At 57.9% G+C, this 16,853-nt stretch overlaps 1 protein-coding gene across 5 annotated transcripts in view; it reads left to right on the top strand.

Moving 5' to 3' along the window:
• The window catches only part of LOC133357065 (synaptotagmin-like protein 4), a 58,951-nt gene that overhangs the window by 26,870 nt on the left and 15,228 nt on the right, over positions 1-16,853 (top strand). For 4 of the 5 annotated variants that reach the window (XM_061574815.1, XM_061574817.1, XM_061574819.1 and 1 more), the window contains 6 exons: positions 9,302-10,176; positions 11,843-12,055; positions 13,791-13,903; positions 14,740-14,824; positions 15,185-15,271; positions 16,518-16,836. In XM_061574815.1, the coding sequence (XP_061430799.1) occupies positions 10,073-10,176; positions 11,843-12,055; positions 13,791-13,903; positions 14,740-14,824; positions 15,185-15,271; positions 16,518-16,836 (921 nt within the window). In that variant the 5' untranslated portion in view covers positions 9,302-10,072. Of the gene's footprint in view, positions 1-6,338; positions 6,469-9,301; positions 10,177-11,842; positions 12,056-13,790; positions 13,904-14,739; positions 14,825-15,184; positions 15,272-16,517; positions 16,837-16,853 lie in introns of those variants that run through there. The other variant, XM_061574820.1, reaches the window with a different exon arrangement.

Genomic DNA, 16,853 nt, shown 5'->3' with positions numbered 1-16,853 from the left:
GAAATGTATGGCAGCCCAAATACTCTGAACGCTTGGTGACGTTGATTCTAAATGTGGAGGGGGAAAAGCGGAGGACGCGGAGAAAAATCCACGCCACCACGGGGAGAGAGAGAGAGACACGCAAACTACAAATATACAGCAGCAGGCGTCAGTGTCGGGATCGAACCCACGACCTCCTGCATACCAGGCGAGGTAGTTAACATCTCCTAGCCATCGTGATGATGATGAGAGAGAGAGACACCGCAAACTCCAAATATACAGCAGCAGGCGTCAGGGTCGGTATCGAACCCACGACCTCCTGCATACCAGGCGAGGTAGTTAACATCTCCTAGCCACCGTGATGATGATGAGAGAGAGACACCGCAAACTCGAAATATACAGCAGCAGGCGTCACGGTCGGGATCGAACCCACGACCTCCTGCATACCAGGCGAGGTAGTTAACATCTCCTAGCCATCTCATTCATGATCTTACCACGGCAGCTGAGGCTAGGGAAGAAAATGTGCTTGAAGAAGTGAATGTAGAGCGAGTGCACGTCTTGACGCGCTTATCTTGAGTCGACCAAGAAGAGTTAATTTTGCGTTGGCAGTTAACAAAATAGGTCCGATGACTTCGCATCGAAACACGTTTGCAATACTGTAATGTAACACTTGTACATTCTTAGGCCCTTCCCTCCGCTTAGCCTCGGGCTGCTCGTAACCTTTAACGCTGGCCTGGGCGCAACGATTGCGATACCCACCGGTGTGGCTCGCAACCACGCGCCGTGACGCCCGTCGTCGCCTCTCATCGTGATTCTCCCGTGGCGAGCTCCCTGACCCCGTGGCGATCTCCCTGACCCCGTGGCGAGCTCCCTGACCCCGTGGCGAGCTCCCTGACCCCGTGGCGAGCTCCCTGACCCCGTGGCGAGCTCCCTGACCCCCTGGCGAGCTCCCTGTCCCCGTGGCGAGCTCCCTGACCCCGTGGCGAGCTCCCTGACCCCGTGGCGAGCTCCCTGATCCCGTGGCGAGCTCCCTGACCCCGTGGCGAGCTCCCTGACCCCGTGGCGAGCTCCCTGACCCCGTGGCGAGCTCCCTGACCCCGTGGCGAGCTCCCTGACCCCGTGGCGAGCTCCCTGACCCCGTGGCGAGCTCCCTGACCCCGTGGCGAGCTCCCTGACCCCGTGGCGAGCTCCCTGACCCCGTGGCGAGCTCCCTGACCCCGTGGCGAGCTCCCTGACCCCGTGCGAGCTCCCTGACCCCGTGGCGAGCTCCCTGACCCCGTGGCGAGCTCTCTGACCCCGTGGCGAGCTCTCTGACCCCGTGGCGAGCTCCCTGACCCCGTGGCGAGTTCCCTGACCCCGTGGCGAGCTCCCTGACCCCGTGGCGAGCTCCCTGACCCCGTGGCGAGCTCCCTGACCCCGTGGCGAGCTCCCTGACCCCGTAGTGAGCTCCCTGACCCCGTGGCGAGCTCCCTGTCCCCGTGGCGAGCTCCCTGACCCCGTAGTGAGCTCCCTGTCCCCGTGGCGAGCTCCCTGACCCCGTAGTGAGCTCCCTGTCCCCGTGGCGAGCTCCCTGACCCCGTAGTGAGCTCCCTGACCCCGTAGTGAGCTCCCTGACCCCGTAGTGAGCTCCCTGTCCCCGTGGCGAGCTCCCTGACCCCGTAGTGAGCTCCCTGTCCCCGTGGCGAGCTCCCTGACCCCGTGGCGAGCTCCCTGGCCCCGTAGTGAGCTCCCTGTCCCCGTGGCGAGCTCCCTGACCCCGTGGCGAACTCCCTGTCCCCGTAGTGAGCTCCCTGACCCCGTGGCGAGCTCCCTGACCCCGTGGCGAGCTCCCTGACCCCGTGGCGAGCTCCCTGTCCCCGTAGTGAGCTCCCTGTCCCCGTAGTGAGCTCCCTGACCCCGTAGTGAGCTGCCTGTCCCCGTAGCGAGCTCCCTGTCCCCGTAGCGAGCTCCCTGTCCCCGTAGTGAGCTCCCTGTCTCCGTAGTGAGCTCCCTGTCTCCGTAGTGAGCTCCCTGTCCCCGTAGTGAGCTCCCTGTCCCCGTAGCGAGCTCCCTGTCCCCGTAGTGAGCTCCCTGTCCCCGTAGTGAGCTCCCTGACCCCGTAGTGAGCTCCCTGTCCCCGTAGTGAGCTCCCTGACCCCGTAGTGAGCTCCCTGTCCCCGTAGTGAGCTCCCTGACCCCGTAGTGAGCTCCCTGTCCCCGTAGTGAGCTCCCTGACCCCGTGGCGAGCTCCCTGACCCCGTAGTGAGCTCCCTGTCCCCGTAGTGAGCTCCCTGTCCCCGTAGTGAGCTCCCTGTCCCCGTAGTGAGCTCCCTGTCCCCGTAGTGAGCTCCCTGTCCCCGTAGTGAGCTCCCTGACCCCGTGGCGAGCTCCCTGACCCCGTAGTGAGCTCCCTGACCCCGTAGTGAGCTCCCTGACCCCGTAGTGAGCTCCCTGTCCCCGTAGTGAGCTCCCTGACCCCGTAGTGAGCTCCCTGTCCCCGTAGTGAGCTCCCTGACCCCGTGGCGAGCTCCCTGACCCCGTAGTGAGCTCCCTGTCCCCGTAGTGAGCTCCCTGACCCCGTAGTGAGCTCCCTGTCCCCGTAGTGAGCTCCCTGTCCCCGTAGTGAGCTCCCTGTCTCCGTAGTGAGCTCCCTGTCCCCGTAGTGAGCTCCCTGTCCCCGTAGTGAGCTCCCTGTCCCCGTAGTGAGCTCCCTGTCCCCGTAGTGAGCTCCCTGTCCCCGTAGTGAGCTCCCTGTCCCCGTGGCGAGCTCCCTGACCCCGTAGCGAGCTCCCTGTCCCCGTAGTGAGCTCCCTGTCCCCGTAGTGAGCTCCCTGTCCCCGTGGTGAGCTCCCTGTCCCCGTAGTGAGCTCCCTGTCCCCGTAGTGAGCTCCCTGTCCCCGTAGTGAGCTCCCTGTCCCCGTAGCGAGCTCCCTGTCCCCGTGGCGAGCTCCCTGTCCCCGTAGTGAGCTCCCTGTCCCCGTAGTGAGCTCCCTGTCCCCGTGGCGAGCTCCCTGTCCCCGTGGCGAGCTCCCTGTCCCCGTAGTGAGCTCCCTGTCCCCGTAGCGAACTCCCTGTCCCCTTAGCGAGCTCCCTGTCCCCGTGGCGAGCTCCCTGTCCCCGTGGCGAGCTCCCTGTCCCCGTAGTGAGCTCCCTGTCCCCGTAGTGAGCTCCCTGTCCCCGTAGCGAGCTCCCTGTCCCTGTGGCGAGCTCCCTGTCCCCGTAGTGAGCTCCCTGACCCCGTAGTGAGCTCCCTGACCCCGTAGTGAGCTCCCTGACCCCGTAGCGAGCTCCCTGACCCCGTAGTGAGCTCCCTGACCCCGTAGTGAGCTCCCTGACCCCGTGGCGAGCTCCCTGACCCCGTAGTGAGCTCCCTGACCCCGTAGTGAGCTCCCTGACCCCGTAGTGAGCTCCCTGACCCCGTAGTGAGCTCCCTGTCCCCGTAGTGAGCTCCCTGTCCCCGTGGCGAGCTCCCTGTCCCCGTAGTGAGCTCCCTGTCCCCGTAGTGAGCTCCCTGTCCCCGTGGCGAGCTCCCTGTCCCCGTGGCGAGCTCCCTGACCCCCTGGCGAGCTCCTTGACCCCGTGGCGAGCTCCCTGACCCCGTGGCGAGCTCCCTGACCCCGTGGCGAGCTCGCTGACCCCGTGGCGAGCTCCCTGTCCCCGTGGCGAGCTCTCTGACCCCGTGGCGAGCTCTCTGACCCCGTCGCGAGCTCCCTGACCCCGTGGCGAGCTCCCTGTCCCCGTAGCGAGCTCCCTGACCCCGGGTCGAACCCCACCGGGTGGCTACCGACGTGTCCCGGGGGTTCGGGAGAAACCCCGTTGCGATTCGGGTGGCGTCTGAACAACAGCAGCAATGCAAATTCACAAAGCGCACCTTGAGAAATCGTTATCGGTGGTGCTATGGCCTGGAATATGTGCAAATAGTTTAACATAAATCGAGGAGGATGAGAAGACGTTTGTAAGTAACTGAAGAGAGAGCGGGAGAGAGACATTTCGCACGGAGACGTTTTGCAAGTCGAGATTTGAAGATTTGCGAGTGTCCCGAAAGTGTCCTGACCTCGAAAGGTGCCAAACGAGCTCCAGAGTTCACAGGCTGCCGCAGTTGCACAGTCACCGTCACCCCCCCCCCTCCTCCTCCCCCGAGCAGTGAAGAGCCGAGAGACGGGGGGGGGGGGGGGGGATGGCGTGAGCCGCGCTCAATCCGAGGATGCTCGTGGTCCATCAAGACCACGAGCAGGTCATGGACGGAGGGAGGAGCAAGTCCATTTAAGAGCTCATCATTGCTCGGTGGACTTTACCTGGTGAAATAAATAGAATCGTGGGCGAGTAGAAGTCATGGTGGTGGTGAAACAGCTGGTGGGGTGTACAATATCGTTGTTATTGGCGGCAGCACTGTCCGTGTGTAAACTAAGGGGGGCTGCACCCCCAGTTAGACACCAGATGACTGCCCGTGTATAAACTAAGGGGGGCTGCCCCCCAGTCAGACACCAGATGACTGCCCGTGTATAAACTAAGGGGGGCTGCCCCCCCAGTCAGACACCAGATGACTGCCCGTGTATAAACTAAGGGGGGCTGCCCCCCAGTCAGACACCAGATGACTGCCCGTGTATAAACTAAGGGGGGCTGCCCCCCCAGTCAGACACCAGATGACTGCCCGTGTGTAAACTAAGGGGGGCTGTTCCCCCAGTCAGACACCAGATGACTGCCCGTGTATAAACTAAGGGGGGCTGCCCCCCCAGTCAGACACCAGATGACTGCCCGTGTATAAACTATGGGGGGCTGTTCCCCCAGTCAGACACCTGATGACTGCCCGTGTATAAACTATGGGGGGCTGCCCCCCCCAGTCGGACACCAGATGACTGCCCGCGTGTAAACTATGGGGGGCTGCCCCCCCAGTCAGACACCAGATGACTGCCCGTGTGTAAACTAAGGGGGGCTGCCCCCCCAGTCAGACACCAGATGACTGCCCGCGTGTAAACCATGGGGGGCTGCCCCCCCAGTTAGACACCAGATGACTGCCCGCGTGTAAACCATGGGGGGCTGCCCCCCCAGTCAGACACCAGATGACTGCCCGCGTGTAAACCATGGGGGGCTGCCCCCCCAGTCAGACACCAGATGACTGCCCGCGTGTAAACCATGGGGGGCTGCCCCCCCAGTCAGACACCAGATGACTGCCCGCGTGTAAACCATGGGGGGCTGCCCCCCCAGTCAGACACCAGATGACTGCCCGCGTGTAAACCATGGGGGGCTGCCCCCCCAGTCAGACACCAGATGACTGGCCGTGTATAAACTATGGGGGGGCTGCCCCCCCAGTCAGACACCAGATGACTGCCCGTGTATAAACTATGGGGGGGCTGCCCCCCCAGTCGGACACAGCAAGCACGAGAGGGTGCCTGCGACAATGTCGAGGCGTCGTGGCTGTTTCATTTTACAACGGCCATTGGAGCATCTGTAAATTATTTTTTTCTTATTCCACCTTCTCGCAGAAAGCTATTAAATCTAAACTATAAACTGTTTTTATGCCGGGTAGGAACCCACTGAGCTATTAGCTTATTTTTCAGAAGCGAGCCTTTCTTTTAGAAATGATAGCTCAACGAAGTGGCTCATCGTCATCATCGTCATCGTGTGGAAAGGCATAGCAGCAGCCACATCACTCTAAACGCGTGGTGACGTTGATTCTAAATGTGGAGGGAAAAACCGGAGGACCCGGAGAAAAATCCACGCGACCACAGGGAGAGAGAGAGACACGCAAACTTTAAATATACAGCAGCAGGCGTCAGGGTCGGGATCGAACCCACGACCTCCTGTATACCAGGCGAGGTAGTTAACATCTCCTAGCCACTGTGATGATGATGAGAGAGAGATAGAGACATGCAAACTCCAAATACACAGCAGCAGGCGTCAGGGTCGGGATCGAACCCACGACCTCCTGCATACCGGGCGAGGTAGTTAACATCTCCTAGCCACCGTGATGATGATGAGAGAGAGACGCAAACTCCAAATACACAGCAGCAGGTGTCAGGGTCGGGATCGAACCCACGACCTCCTGCATACCAAGCGAGATAGTTAACATCTCCTAGCCGCCGTAACGCAGCCACGCCTCGGGACCCCACCGCCCCATCCTCGCCCGAGGCAATTCATGGGAACCGGTCTTTGAAAGAGCAAAAACCGGCCGAACCTGACGGCGCCGGCTCTGTCATGAAACCGTTGACGATTGGGGCCCCGGGGAATGTTGACATCGGCTGGGGGCGAGGCTGGGCTGTAAATCGTGAGTTTCAACAAGTGTGCCGCACTTACTGCATTTACCGTGGGGCAATGCAACCTTTAAACCCCCCTGCCCCATCCTCCCCCCCCCCTCCTCCCCCCCCCACATCGTCATACCGCCTCCCGCCTTCAGCGTTGCTCTCTCCAAGTCGCCGCTGTGAGACGGTCGGCCAGAAACCCTCGGTCGGCCCTTCGCGAGTGACACCGTCGGAGTGACGCGGTGGCCACGCGACATCAACCGCGGACCGTGTGGGTGGACCCATAGAGACCCGCAGAGATACACAGAGACGCACAGAGATACACAGAGATACACAGAGAGCCACAGAGATACACAGAGACACATAGAGACACATAGAGATACATAGAGACCCACAGAGATACACAGAGACCCACAGAGATACACAGAGACCCACAGAGATACACAGAGATATGTAGAGACACACAGAGACCCACAGAGATATACAGAGACCCACAGAGATACACAGAGACCCACAGAGATACACAGAGACTCACAGAGATACACAGAGATACGTAGAGACACACAGAGATACATAGAGACACAGAGATACACAGAGACCCACAGAGATACACAGAGACCCACAGAGATACATAGAGACCCACAGAGACACACAGAGACCCACAGAGATACATAGAGACACAGAGATACACAGAGACCCACAGAGATACACAGAGACCCACAGAGATACACAGAGACCCAAAGATACAGAGACCCACGGAGATACACAGAGACCCACAGAGATACACAGAGACCCACAGAGATACATAGAGACGCACATGGATACATAGAAACCCACAGAGATACACAGAGACCCACAGAGATACACAGAGATAGACAGAGACCCACAGAGATACACAGAGACCCACAGAGATACAGAGACCCACGGAGATACACAGAGACCCACAGAGATACACAGAGATAGACAGAGACCCACAGAGATACACAGAGACCCACAGAGATACATAGAGACCCACAGAGATACACAGAGACCCACAGAGATACATAGAGACCCACGGAGATACACAGAGACCCACAGAAACCCACAGAGATAGACAGAGACCCACAGAGATACACAGAGACCCACAGAGATACATAGAGACCCACAGAGATACACAGAGACCCACAGAGATACACAGAGACCCACAGAGATACACAGAGACCCACAGAGATACATAGAGACCCACAGAGACACACAGAGACCCACAGAGATACATAGAGACACAGAGCTACACAGCGACCCACAGAGATACACAGAGACCCACAGAGATACATAGAGACCCACAGAGATACACAGAGACCCACAGAGATACATAGAGACCCACATGGATACACAGATACCCACAGAGATACACAGAGACCCACAGAGATACACAGAGACCCACGGAGATACACAGAGACCCACGGAGATACACAGAGACCCACAGAGACACACAGAGACCCACAGAGATTCATAGAGACCCACAGAGATACACAGAGATACACAGAGACCCACAGAGACCCACAAAGATACAGAGATACACAGAGACTCACCATGCAACCAAATCTATTCCCATGGCAGGGGCCAGAGGGTTTATTGACCCTGGAGAGATGATAATGATGATGATGACAATGATGATGAAGATGATGACGATGATGATGACGACGATGATGATGACGATGCTGACACTGATGGTGAAGATGAAACTCATTGATGATGTTGAAACTGAAATTATGATTATGATGAGACTCTAAATAATGCTGCTGATGATGATATTGATGGTGATGCTGACTCATGATGATGATGATAATACTGATTTTAATTACACTGATGATGTTGCTGCTGCTTTGACTGATGACATTAATGATACTGATGATGTTGATATTGATACTGAAGATGATACTGATGATGTTGATATCGATACTGAAGATGATACTGATGATGATATTGATACTGAAGATACTGATGATGATTTTGATACTGAAGATGATACTGATGATGATTTTGATACTGATGATACTGATGATGATATTGATACTGAAGATGATACTGATGATGATATTGATACTGAAGATGATACTGATGATGATATTGATACTGAAGATGATACTGATGATGATATTGATACTGAAGATACTGATGATGATTTTGATACTGAATATAATGATACTGATGATGATCTTGATGGTGCCGACTCTTAATAGTGGTTGTGATGATGATGATGATGAGAATGACCACTCCTGATACTGGCCGGAGCGAAACGTCGGACGTCGTATAGCGCTTAGCAAACAACGCAGCAAGGGGTGGGGATAGTGGGGGGGGCGGGGTGGGTGAGCGAGAGAGAGACCCCGAAAAAGCCCGAGGCGGACCCTACGCAACAGATGAGTCGGTACGTCCGCGCAAAGCGGTGAGTTGACGATTGAACATTCCGTGTCTCTCCGTCTCTGTCTCTCTCTGTCTCTCTCTGTCTGTCTCTCTGTGTGTCTCTCTGTGTGTCTCTCTGTCTCTCTGTGTGTCTCTCTGTCTCTGTGTCTCCCTGTCTCTCCGTCTGTCTCTCTGTGTGTCTCTCTGTATTTCTCTCCCTCTCTCTGTCTCTCTCTGTCTCTCTGTGTGTCTATCTGTGTGTCTCTCTGTGTTTCTCTCCCTCTCTCTGTCTCTCTCTGTCTCTCTGTGTGTCTCTCTGTCTCTCTGTGTGTCTCTCTGTCTCTGTGTCTCCCTGTCTCTCCGTCTGTCTCTCTGTGTGTCTCTCTGTATTTCTCTCCCTCTCTCTGTCTCTCTCTGTCTCTCTGTGTGTCTATCTGTGTGTCTCTCTGTGTTTCTCTCCCTCTCTCTGTCTCTCTCTGTCTCTCTGTGTGTCTATCTGTGTGTCTCTCTGTGTTTCTCTCCCTCTCTCTGTCTCTCTCTGTCTCTCTGTGTGTCTCTCTGTCTGTCTCTCTGTCTCTCCCCTTCTCTCTCTGTCGCCCTCTGCCTCTGTCTCTCTCCGTCTGTCTCTCTGTGTCTCTGTCTCTCTGCCTCTCTGTCTCTCTGTCTCTCTGTCTCTCTGTCTCTCTGTGTCTCTCTCCCTCTCTCTCCGTCTCTCGTTGCAGAGCCTTCGCCTGGAGGGACTGGCCCAAGTGAATGATGAAAACGATGAAAATGTCACATTGCGCTCTTGAGCGGCAGATAAATCTGTCGAGCGGCGACCGCGCTTTGAATCAATAAGACGACGACGACTACGACTCAAACGTCGGCAGCGGTGGTGGCGGTGTTCTTAAAGGCAAGAAGCGCTGGTTTAAGAACCCCTCGTCGGCAGATGATAGTTGAACCGAGCGGGTGCTCGACACAAGCCGACGGCGCCTGGTGGGTGAAGACCTCTGGGGTTTGGCAATGGTGCACAGCAAGTAGGACAGAGACCTTCGGCCCGGGTTTAGACACTTGGTGGTGGGGTGAGTGGGGGCGTGGGGGATTGAGGGAGAGGAGTCAGGGACGGACAGAGACGAGATAGACAGACGAGACAACAGAGAGAGAGCTGAGACAGGTAGAGACAGAGAGAAGAGACACACGGAGACAGAGAGACAGAGAGAGACAGAGAGAGACACACGGAGACAGAGAGACAGAGAGAGAGAGGAGAGACAGAGAGAAGAGACACACGGAGACAGAGAGACAGAGAGAGATAGACAGATAGAGACAGAGAGAAGAGACACACGGAGACAGAGAGAGACCGAGAGAGAGAGAGAGGAGGTGGGAGACTGTGCGTTGTCTCGTGGAGAGCAGTGTGGTGCGGTTCGTTGGGAGGCACAGCGGGAGGTGGTGGAGTGAGGTAGGGAAGGAAGAGAAGGAGGTAGAGGAGGAGGAGGAAGAGGAGGAAGAGGAGGAGGATGGAGCTGGAGTTGGGGTTCTTGTCGGAGGCCGAACGCAAGGCCATCCTGGAGGTGCTCAAGAGGGATGAGGAGTTGCGGCAGATGGACGACACGAGGCTCAAGTGAGTGAGTGGGTGGGTGAGTGGGTGAGTGAGTGGGTGGGTGAGTGGGTGGGTGGGTGAGTGGGTGAGTGAGTGGATGAGTGGGTGAGTGGGTGGGTGAGTGGGTGGGTGGGTGGGTGAGTGGGTGGGTGGGTGAGTGAGTGAGTGGGTGAGTGGGTGGGTGAGTGGGTGGGTGAGTGGGTGGGTGAGTGGGTGAGTGGATGAGTGGGTGAGTGGGTGAGTGGGTGGGTGAGTGAGTGGGTGGGTGAGTGGGTGGGTGAGTGGGTGGGTGGGTGAGTGGGTGAGTGGGTGGGTGAGTGAATGGGTGAGTGAGTGGATGAGTGGGTGAGTGGGTGGGTGAGTGGGTGGGTGAGTGGGTGGATGGGTGGGTGAGTGAGTGGATGATAATACAAATAAAACATTCAAATTCTCACGACGTTTCGATTGCAACACAAGCAATCATCATTAAAAAAAAACGCCACTTTTTTCAAATTTTCTTGCTGTGGTTTTCACACCTGATGATGATTGCTTGTGTTTCAATCGAAAAGTCGTGAGAATGTAATAGTTTTATTTTTATTAGTTTATTATTTCCCTTCTACGTGACTTTACCGAAAGAACCAAGAATGAGTAATGGTTTTGTTTACGTTACAAACCTTGCCGATTGGCCGTGTCGGGTGGTTGGTGGGTTGAAGACACATTTGTATTTACGGCATCTAACCTCAAAAATCCTTTATTATGGATAATAGCGGTTGCGAAAGCCTACTGCCTGTTAAACCGAACAAATACATGAATATGCTAAATTCCTCTTGATATGCACATTCTTTTGTTAAGGCGCTCTTCTTCCACCTCCAACTCAGCTTATATATAAGCTCCAAGCTTGGCAGTGTCTCATTCTTCACCTGAGGACGGCTGCTTGCGTTGTAGCCGAAACGTCGTGAGAATTATTTTATTATGTTTTATTTGTATTATTTAATGACTTCCCTTCTACGTGACTTTACCGAAAAAACCAAGAAGAAAAATACATCGTTATGAGTTCTGCGATCATTACACACTAAGTGCCCGCCACAAATGCACCACGATACTTCGCTGGTCTCGTCAAGAAGCGATAAACCATCATCATCATCACGCCAACTCCGCTCATCCTCACAGTAGCAGCAGCAGCAGTAGCAGCGGCAATTTTGGCTCAGCCATGGAGCCAAGGCGGTGGTCACCGCATGGTCATCGCACGGCGCTTTCAGACGCGATTCTACGGTCCGTCTGGAACGCTCTTCAGATATCAAGAAGCCACTGGGGAGCTGTGATGCCCTTTTAAATCATCGTCATCATCTACATTGACAAACTCATTTCTTGAGAACTGCTGCTTGTCGTTGTTGTGTTTAGTTTGTTATCTTTCCACCGCGTACTCCGATCGGCACGGTCGGCTACGTGCGGTGCGAGAGAAGTTCAACACACACACGTACACACTGGCACTTCCGATTAGCTCGGTCGGTTACGTACGGTGACGTCCTTCACAACGGAGGCCCCCCTCCTCGCCGCTAACCCCTCCGCCCCCCCCCCCCTCCTCGCCGCTAACCCCCCCCCCCGCCCCCCCCCTCGCCGCTAACCCCCCCGCCCCCTCTTCTCCTCGCCGCTAACCCCCCCGCCCCCTCTTCTCCTCGCCGCTAACCCGCCCCCCCCCCCCCGCCAGGCGGCTGCAGAAGGACCTGCGGCAGCTGAAGCGCCGGGGAGTGAAGAAGTCGTCGAGGGGGCGGACGTGCGCCCGCTGCCAGCGGGGCCTGGGCCTGCTGATGAACAGCGGCGAGCCGTGCGCCGCGTGCCGCCACGTCGTGTGCAACGACTGCCGCGTCAAGGCGGGCGGCGGCAACAAGGCCTGGAAGTGCACCGTGTGCCACAAGGAGGCGTGAGTGGGGGGGGGGGGGTCGCTTGTCACACCGCCCGTGCGCGTGTGTGCGTGTGTGTGTGTGTGCGTGCGTGCGTGCGTGTGAGCATGTGTGTGTGTGTGCGTGCGTAGTGTGCGTGTCTGTGTGTGCGTGTGTGCGTGCGTGCGTGTGTGCGTGCGTGTGTGTGTGCGTGTGTGTGTGCATGTGTGTGTGCGTGTGTGTGTGCATGTGTGTGTGCATGTGTGTGTGCGTGCGTGTGTGCGTGCGTGTGTGCGTGTGTGTGTGAGTGTCTTGTGGGGAGCAGTAGTGTAGCGGTTAGCGCTACGCTGCGCTATGAACCTGGCGACCCGAGTTCGATTCCCGCTCACGGCCAACACCCGGTGACGATTATCTGAACCGGTCCGCTAGGTCGACTCAGCCCAAATGAGTACCTGGTGCGGTGTGTAAACATCGCCACTGGGGAGACAAAGGCGGCCGAGCGTGGTGCTGGCCACCCACCCCTCGTGTGCCATGCCGGCCTTCATAGGTGCTCGCTGACAGCACTTGCCCCTACAGTATGTTGAGGCTACACGGGGGGTCTTTGTGTTTCTGTGGGGGTGCCACGGTGGCTCGGAGATGTCAACTACCTCGCCTGGTTTATAGGAGGGAGAAAACCTTTGCAGGGGTACAGACATCACGGTGCCTCTTGGGATGACTGAGTGGGATGGATGAGATGATGGTGGTGATGGTGGTGATGATGATGATGGTAGTGATGATGATGGTGGTAGAGGTGATGATGATGGTGATGATGATGGTGATAATGATGGTGGTGATGATGATGATGATGGTAATGGTGGTGATGATGATGATGATGATTGTGGTGGTGGTGATGGTGGTGATGATGGTGGTGGTGGTTGTGATGATGATAATGATGGTAGAGGTGATGATGATGGTGATGATGGTGATGATGATGGTGGTGATGATGATGATGGTGGTAGTGGTGGTGATGGTGATTATGATGGTGGTGGTGGTGATGGTGGTGGTGGTTGTGATGATGATGGTAGAGGTGATGATGGTGATGATAATGGTAGAGGTGATGATGATGATGATGATGGTAGAGGTGATGATGATGGTAGTAGTGGTGATGATGGTGATGATGGTGGTGGTGGTGGCAGCCAACAGAGGGAAGGCGTGAGGCCAAGAGGACGTCCATCACACAGATGGAGCCATTCGATGTTAACTCCCTCGCCTGGTGCGCAGGAGGTCGTGGGCTCAATCCCCGACTCTGACGCCCGCTGCTGTATATTTGGAGTTTTTGTGTCGTCTCCCTCTCACCGCCCACGTGGTCGCGTGGAATTATTTCTCCCCGGGCTCCTCCGCCTTGCCCCCCACCGCCCCCCCTTCCACATTTAGAACGATCGTCGCGCGTCGAACGAGCATTTGGCGACCGCCGTAAATTTCCACGCGACGACGTTGAGCCGTCTGTCATTTGCGAATAGCCGGGTCGCTTGTTGAGACTAAGATCTGCGTAGCGGTTCAGCGATGTGCGCTGCTGTGTGAATCCCGAAATAGAATAGAACACCTGGTAAAAAATAAAAAATAAATAAATTTTTACTTTTAAATTTAAAGCTTTCGTGACTGCAGGGATCCATCTTTTTGGTTCTTTCGGTAAAGTCACGTGACTTTACCAAAAGAACCAAGAAGACATTTTACTTGTTTCATCGAAAAGGATAACGCTGCTGCTGTTGTTGCTTGCGCGTGATTCGCCATCTCCAGGCTGTACAAGGTGGAGACCGGGGAGTGGTTTTTGGAGGAGAAGGCCAAGCGGTTCGGCGGCAAAGTGGAGCCCGCCACCGACATCATCCGAGTGTCCATGAAGAGGCGGCCAGGTGTGTTGAGGTTGAGTGAGTGTGTGAGTGTGTGTGTGAGTGTGTGTGTCGAATGTGTGTGTCGTGTGTGTGTGTGTGTCGAGTGTGTGTGTGTGTCGAGTGTGTGTGTCGTGTGTGTGTGTGTCGAGTAATTGAGTGTGTGTGTTGGTGAGTGGGTGGGTGTGTTATTGTGTGAGTGGGTGTGTTGTTGTTACCTGCAGTGTGGTGGTGGTGGTGGAGGTGGACACAAGGTGGACGAGACGACACAGTCATTGTCTGCTAGAGACCGAGTCCTCAACAAGGTTGGAGGAGTCAATGTTCAAATGTTCACGTGCACAGTCGCGATGAGAGTAGCGATAAGCGAGTGACAGGGAGGGGACTGATCGATCGCTGTGTCACATGTATTGCTGTTACCGCCATCTGTTGGAGAGCCAGGGGGTACAGCCCCACACGATGCCCACCCATGCTAAGGGAGGGAGTTCCACATCAGCATCATCACCATCTGTGTGTGTGTGTGCGGTGATACACCGACCCTATCTGCTGCCTTCACAACGCTGGAGATGATTACAGGCAGCCACGTGCAGTGGTGTTGTAGCCACCACCACCACCGCCACCACCGCCACCACCGCGACCACCACCGCGGCCACCACCGCCGCCACCACCACCGCCGCCACCACCACCGCGATCACCACCGCCACCGCCACCATCGCCACCACCACCGCCACCACCACCACCACCTTCGATTCGACGACTAGGGGGGGCAGGTGAATGGGGGCCTGACCGTGCTCTCACGATCGCCCCCCCCCCACCCCTGTCACCCCCCCGCCACCCCCCCCCCACCCCCCACGGTGTTGCAGGGAGCAAGCGGGACGTGGCCCCCGAGCCCTCCAAGAAGATCAGAGACCAGGTGGATAGCGGAACCTCGCCGTCGAAGCTCACCAGGTAGGCGGGCACACACACACATTGCACACACACACTCACACACACACGCACACGCTCACACACACACGCGCTCACACATACACACGCACATTGCACACACACACTCACGCACACGCTCACACACACGCTCACACACACGCACACACACACATTGCACACACACACGCACACGCTCACACACACGCTCACACACACGCACACGCTCACACACGCTCACACACACGCACACACACGCTCACACACACGCTCACACACACACACGCGCACACACACACGCTCACACACACACACACTCTCACGCACGCGCACACACACTCTCACACACACGCACAAAACCGCGGCTTCTCTGCGGTGACACAGAATCCCAGAGGAGCCCGGATTTCGAGACGAGGAGTTCAGCGACTCGGTGAGCAACGCGAGCGTCGACTCGCGCCCCGAGTGCTCCCGGTGAGAGACGCACAAACACACCCCAACCAGACCACCACGTGACCCCACCACCACGTGACCCCACCACCACGTGTCCCTACCACCACGTGCCCCCACCACGTGTCCACACCACGTGTCCCCTACCACGTGTCCCCTACCACGTGTCCCCCACCACGTGCCCCCACCACGTGTCCCCACCACGTGTCCCTACCACGTGTCCCCCACCACGTGCCCCCACCACGTGTCCCCTACCACGTGACCCCACCACGTGTCCTCCTACCACGTGACCCCACCACCACGTGTCCCTACCACCACGTGCCCCCACCACGTGTCCCCTACCACGTGTCCACACCACGTGTCCCCTACCACGTGTCCACACCACGTGTCCCCTACCACGTGTCCCTACCACGTGTCCCCCACCACGTGCCCCCACCACGTGTCCCCTACCACGTGACCCCACCACGTGTCCTCCTACCACGTGACCCTACCACCACGTGACCCTACCACCACGTGACCCCACCACGTGTCCTCCTACCACGTGACCCTACCACCACGTGTCCCTACCACCACGTGTCCCCACCACGTGTCCCTACCCCCCCCCCCTCCTCCGGCGTGGAGCCCTAGCAGACTGTCGGGGCAAGTGCCGTTAGCGAGTGGCGCCCGCTAAGGCCGGCACGGCTCACGGCACCCGATGGGGGCGGGTGGCCAGCACCACGCCCCCGGGCGCTCAGTTGAGGCTGAGTCGACCTAGAACACGGCAGCAGTCTCTAGAAGTCTCGCCTGGTTAACCAAGACGACCGCGCGAGTCTCCAGCAAACTCGTCCGACCGTTTGACGCTGGGCCGCTGCTGTCACCCCATCGTCGTGAACGTGCGCACGGGCACCCTGCAACACCACCCTGCCCCACCCTGCACCACCGTGCACCACCCTGCACCATCCTGCACCATCCTGCACCACCCTGCGCCACCCTGTACCACCCTGCGCCACCCTGTACCACCCTGCGCCACCCTGTACCACCCTGCGCCACCCTGTACCACCCTGCGCCACCCTGTACCACCCTGCGCCACCCTGTACCACCCTGCACCACCGTGTACCACCCTGCGCCACCCTACATCACCCTGTACCACCCTGCACCACCCTGTACCACCTGCACCACCCTGCACCACCCTGCCCCACCCTGCACCACCGTGCACCACCCTGTACCACCCTGCGCCACCCTACACCACCCTGTACCACCCTGCGCCACCCTGTGCCGTCCCGTCGTGCAGGCAGGCGTCCCGGGCGTCGCGTACCAGCGGGCGCACCGAGCCGGGCCGCCGGGCCCCGCCGGAGAGCGGCCGCCCCTCGCCGGTGCCCAGCTACGTCTCCTCGGCGCGCTCCGACGCCGGCGCCGGCGACGAGACGGCCGCCCGGACGGGGCAGCCGCGGGGGCAGCCGCGGGAAGCCGGCGGGGGGCGGACGACGCCGGCGGCGGCCGCCGGGAAGGCCGGGACGGCCGGCAACGCGCAGCGGCCTCGGTCGCGGGATTCCGGCGCCGTGTCGCCGGCGTTCAGCAAGCGCAGCGGAGTGTCGAGCCACGGTGTCAAGGTGAGGGGCGTGGGAGA

This window comes from Lethenteron reissneri, chromosome 56 (assembly GCF_015708825.2).
Source record: "Lethenteron reissneri isolate LAM-NWPU_2019-01 chromosome 56, ASM1570882v1, whole genome shotgun sequence".
Taxonomy (NCBI): domain Eukaryota; kingdom Metazoa; phylum Chordata; class Hyperoartia; order Petromyzontiformes; family Petromyzontidae; genus Lethenteron; species Lethenteron reissneri.
Note: the sequence above shows the minus strand (reverse complement) of the source record. Positions and strands in the feature narration are given on the sequence as shown.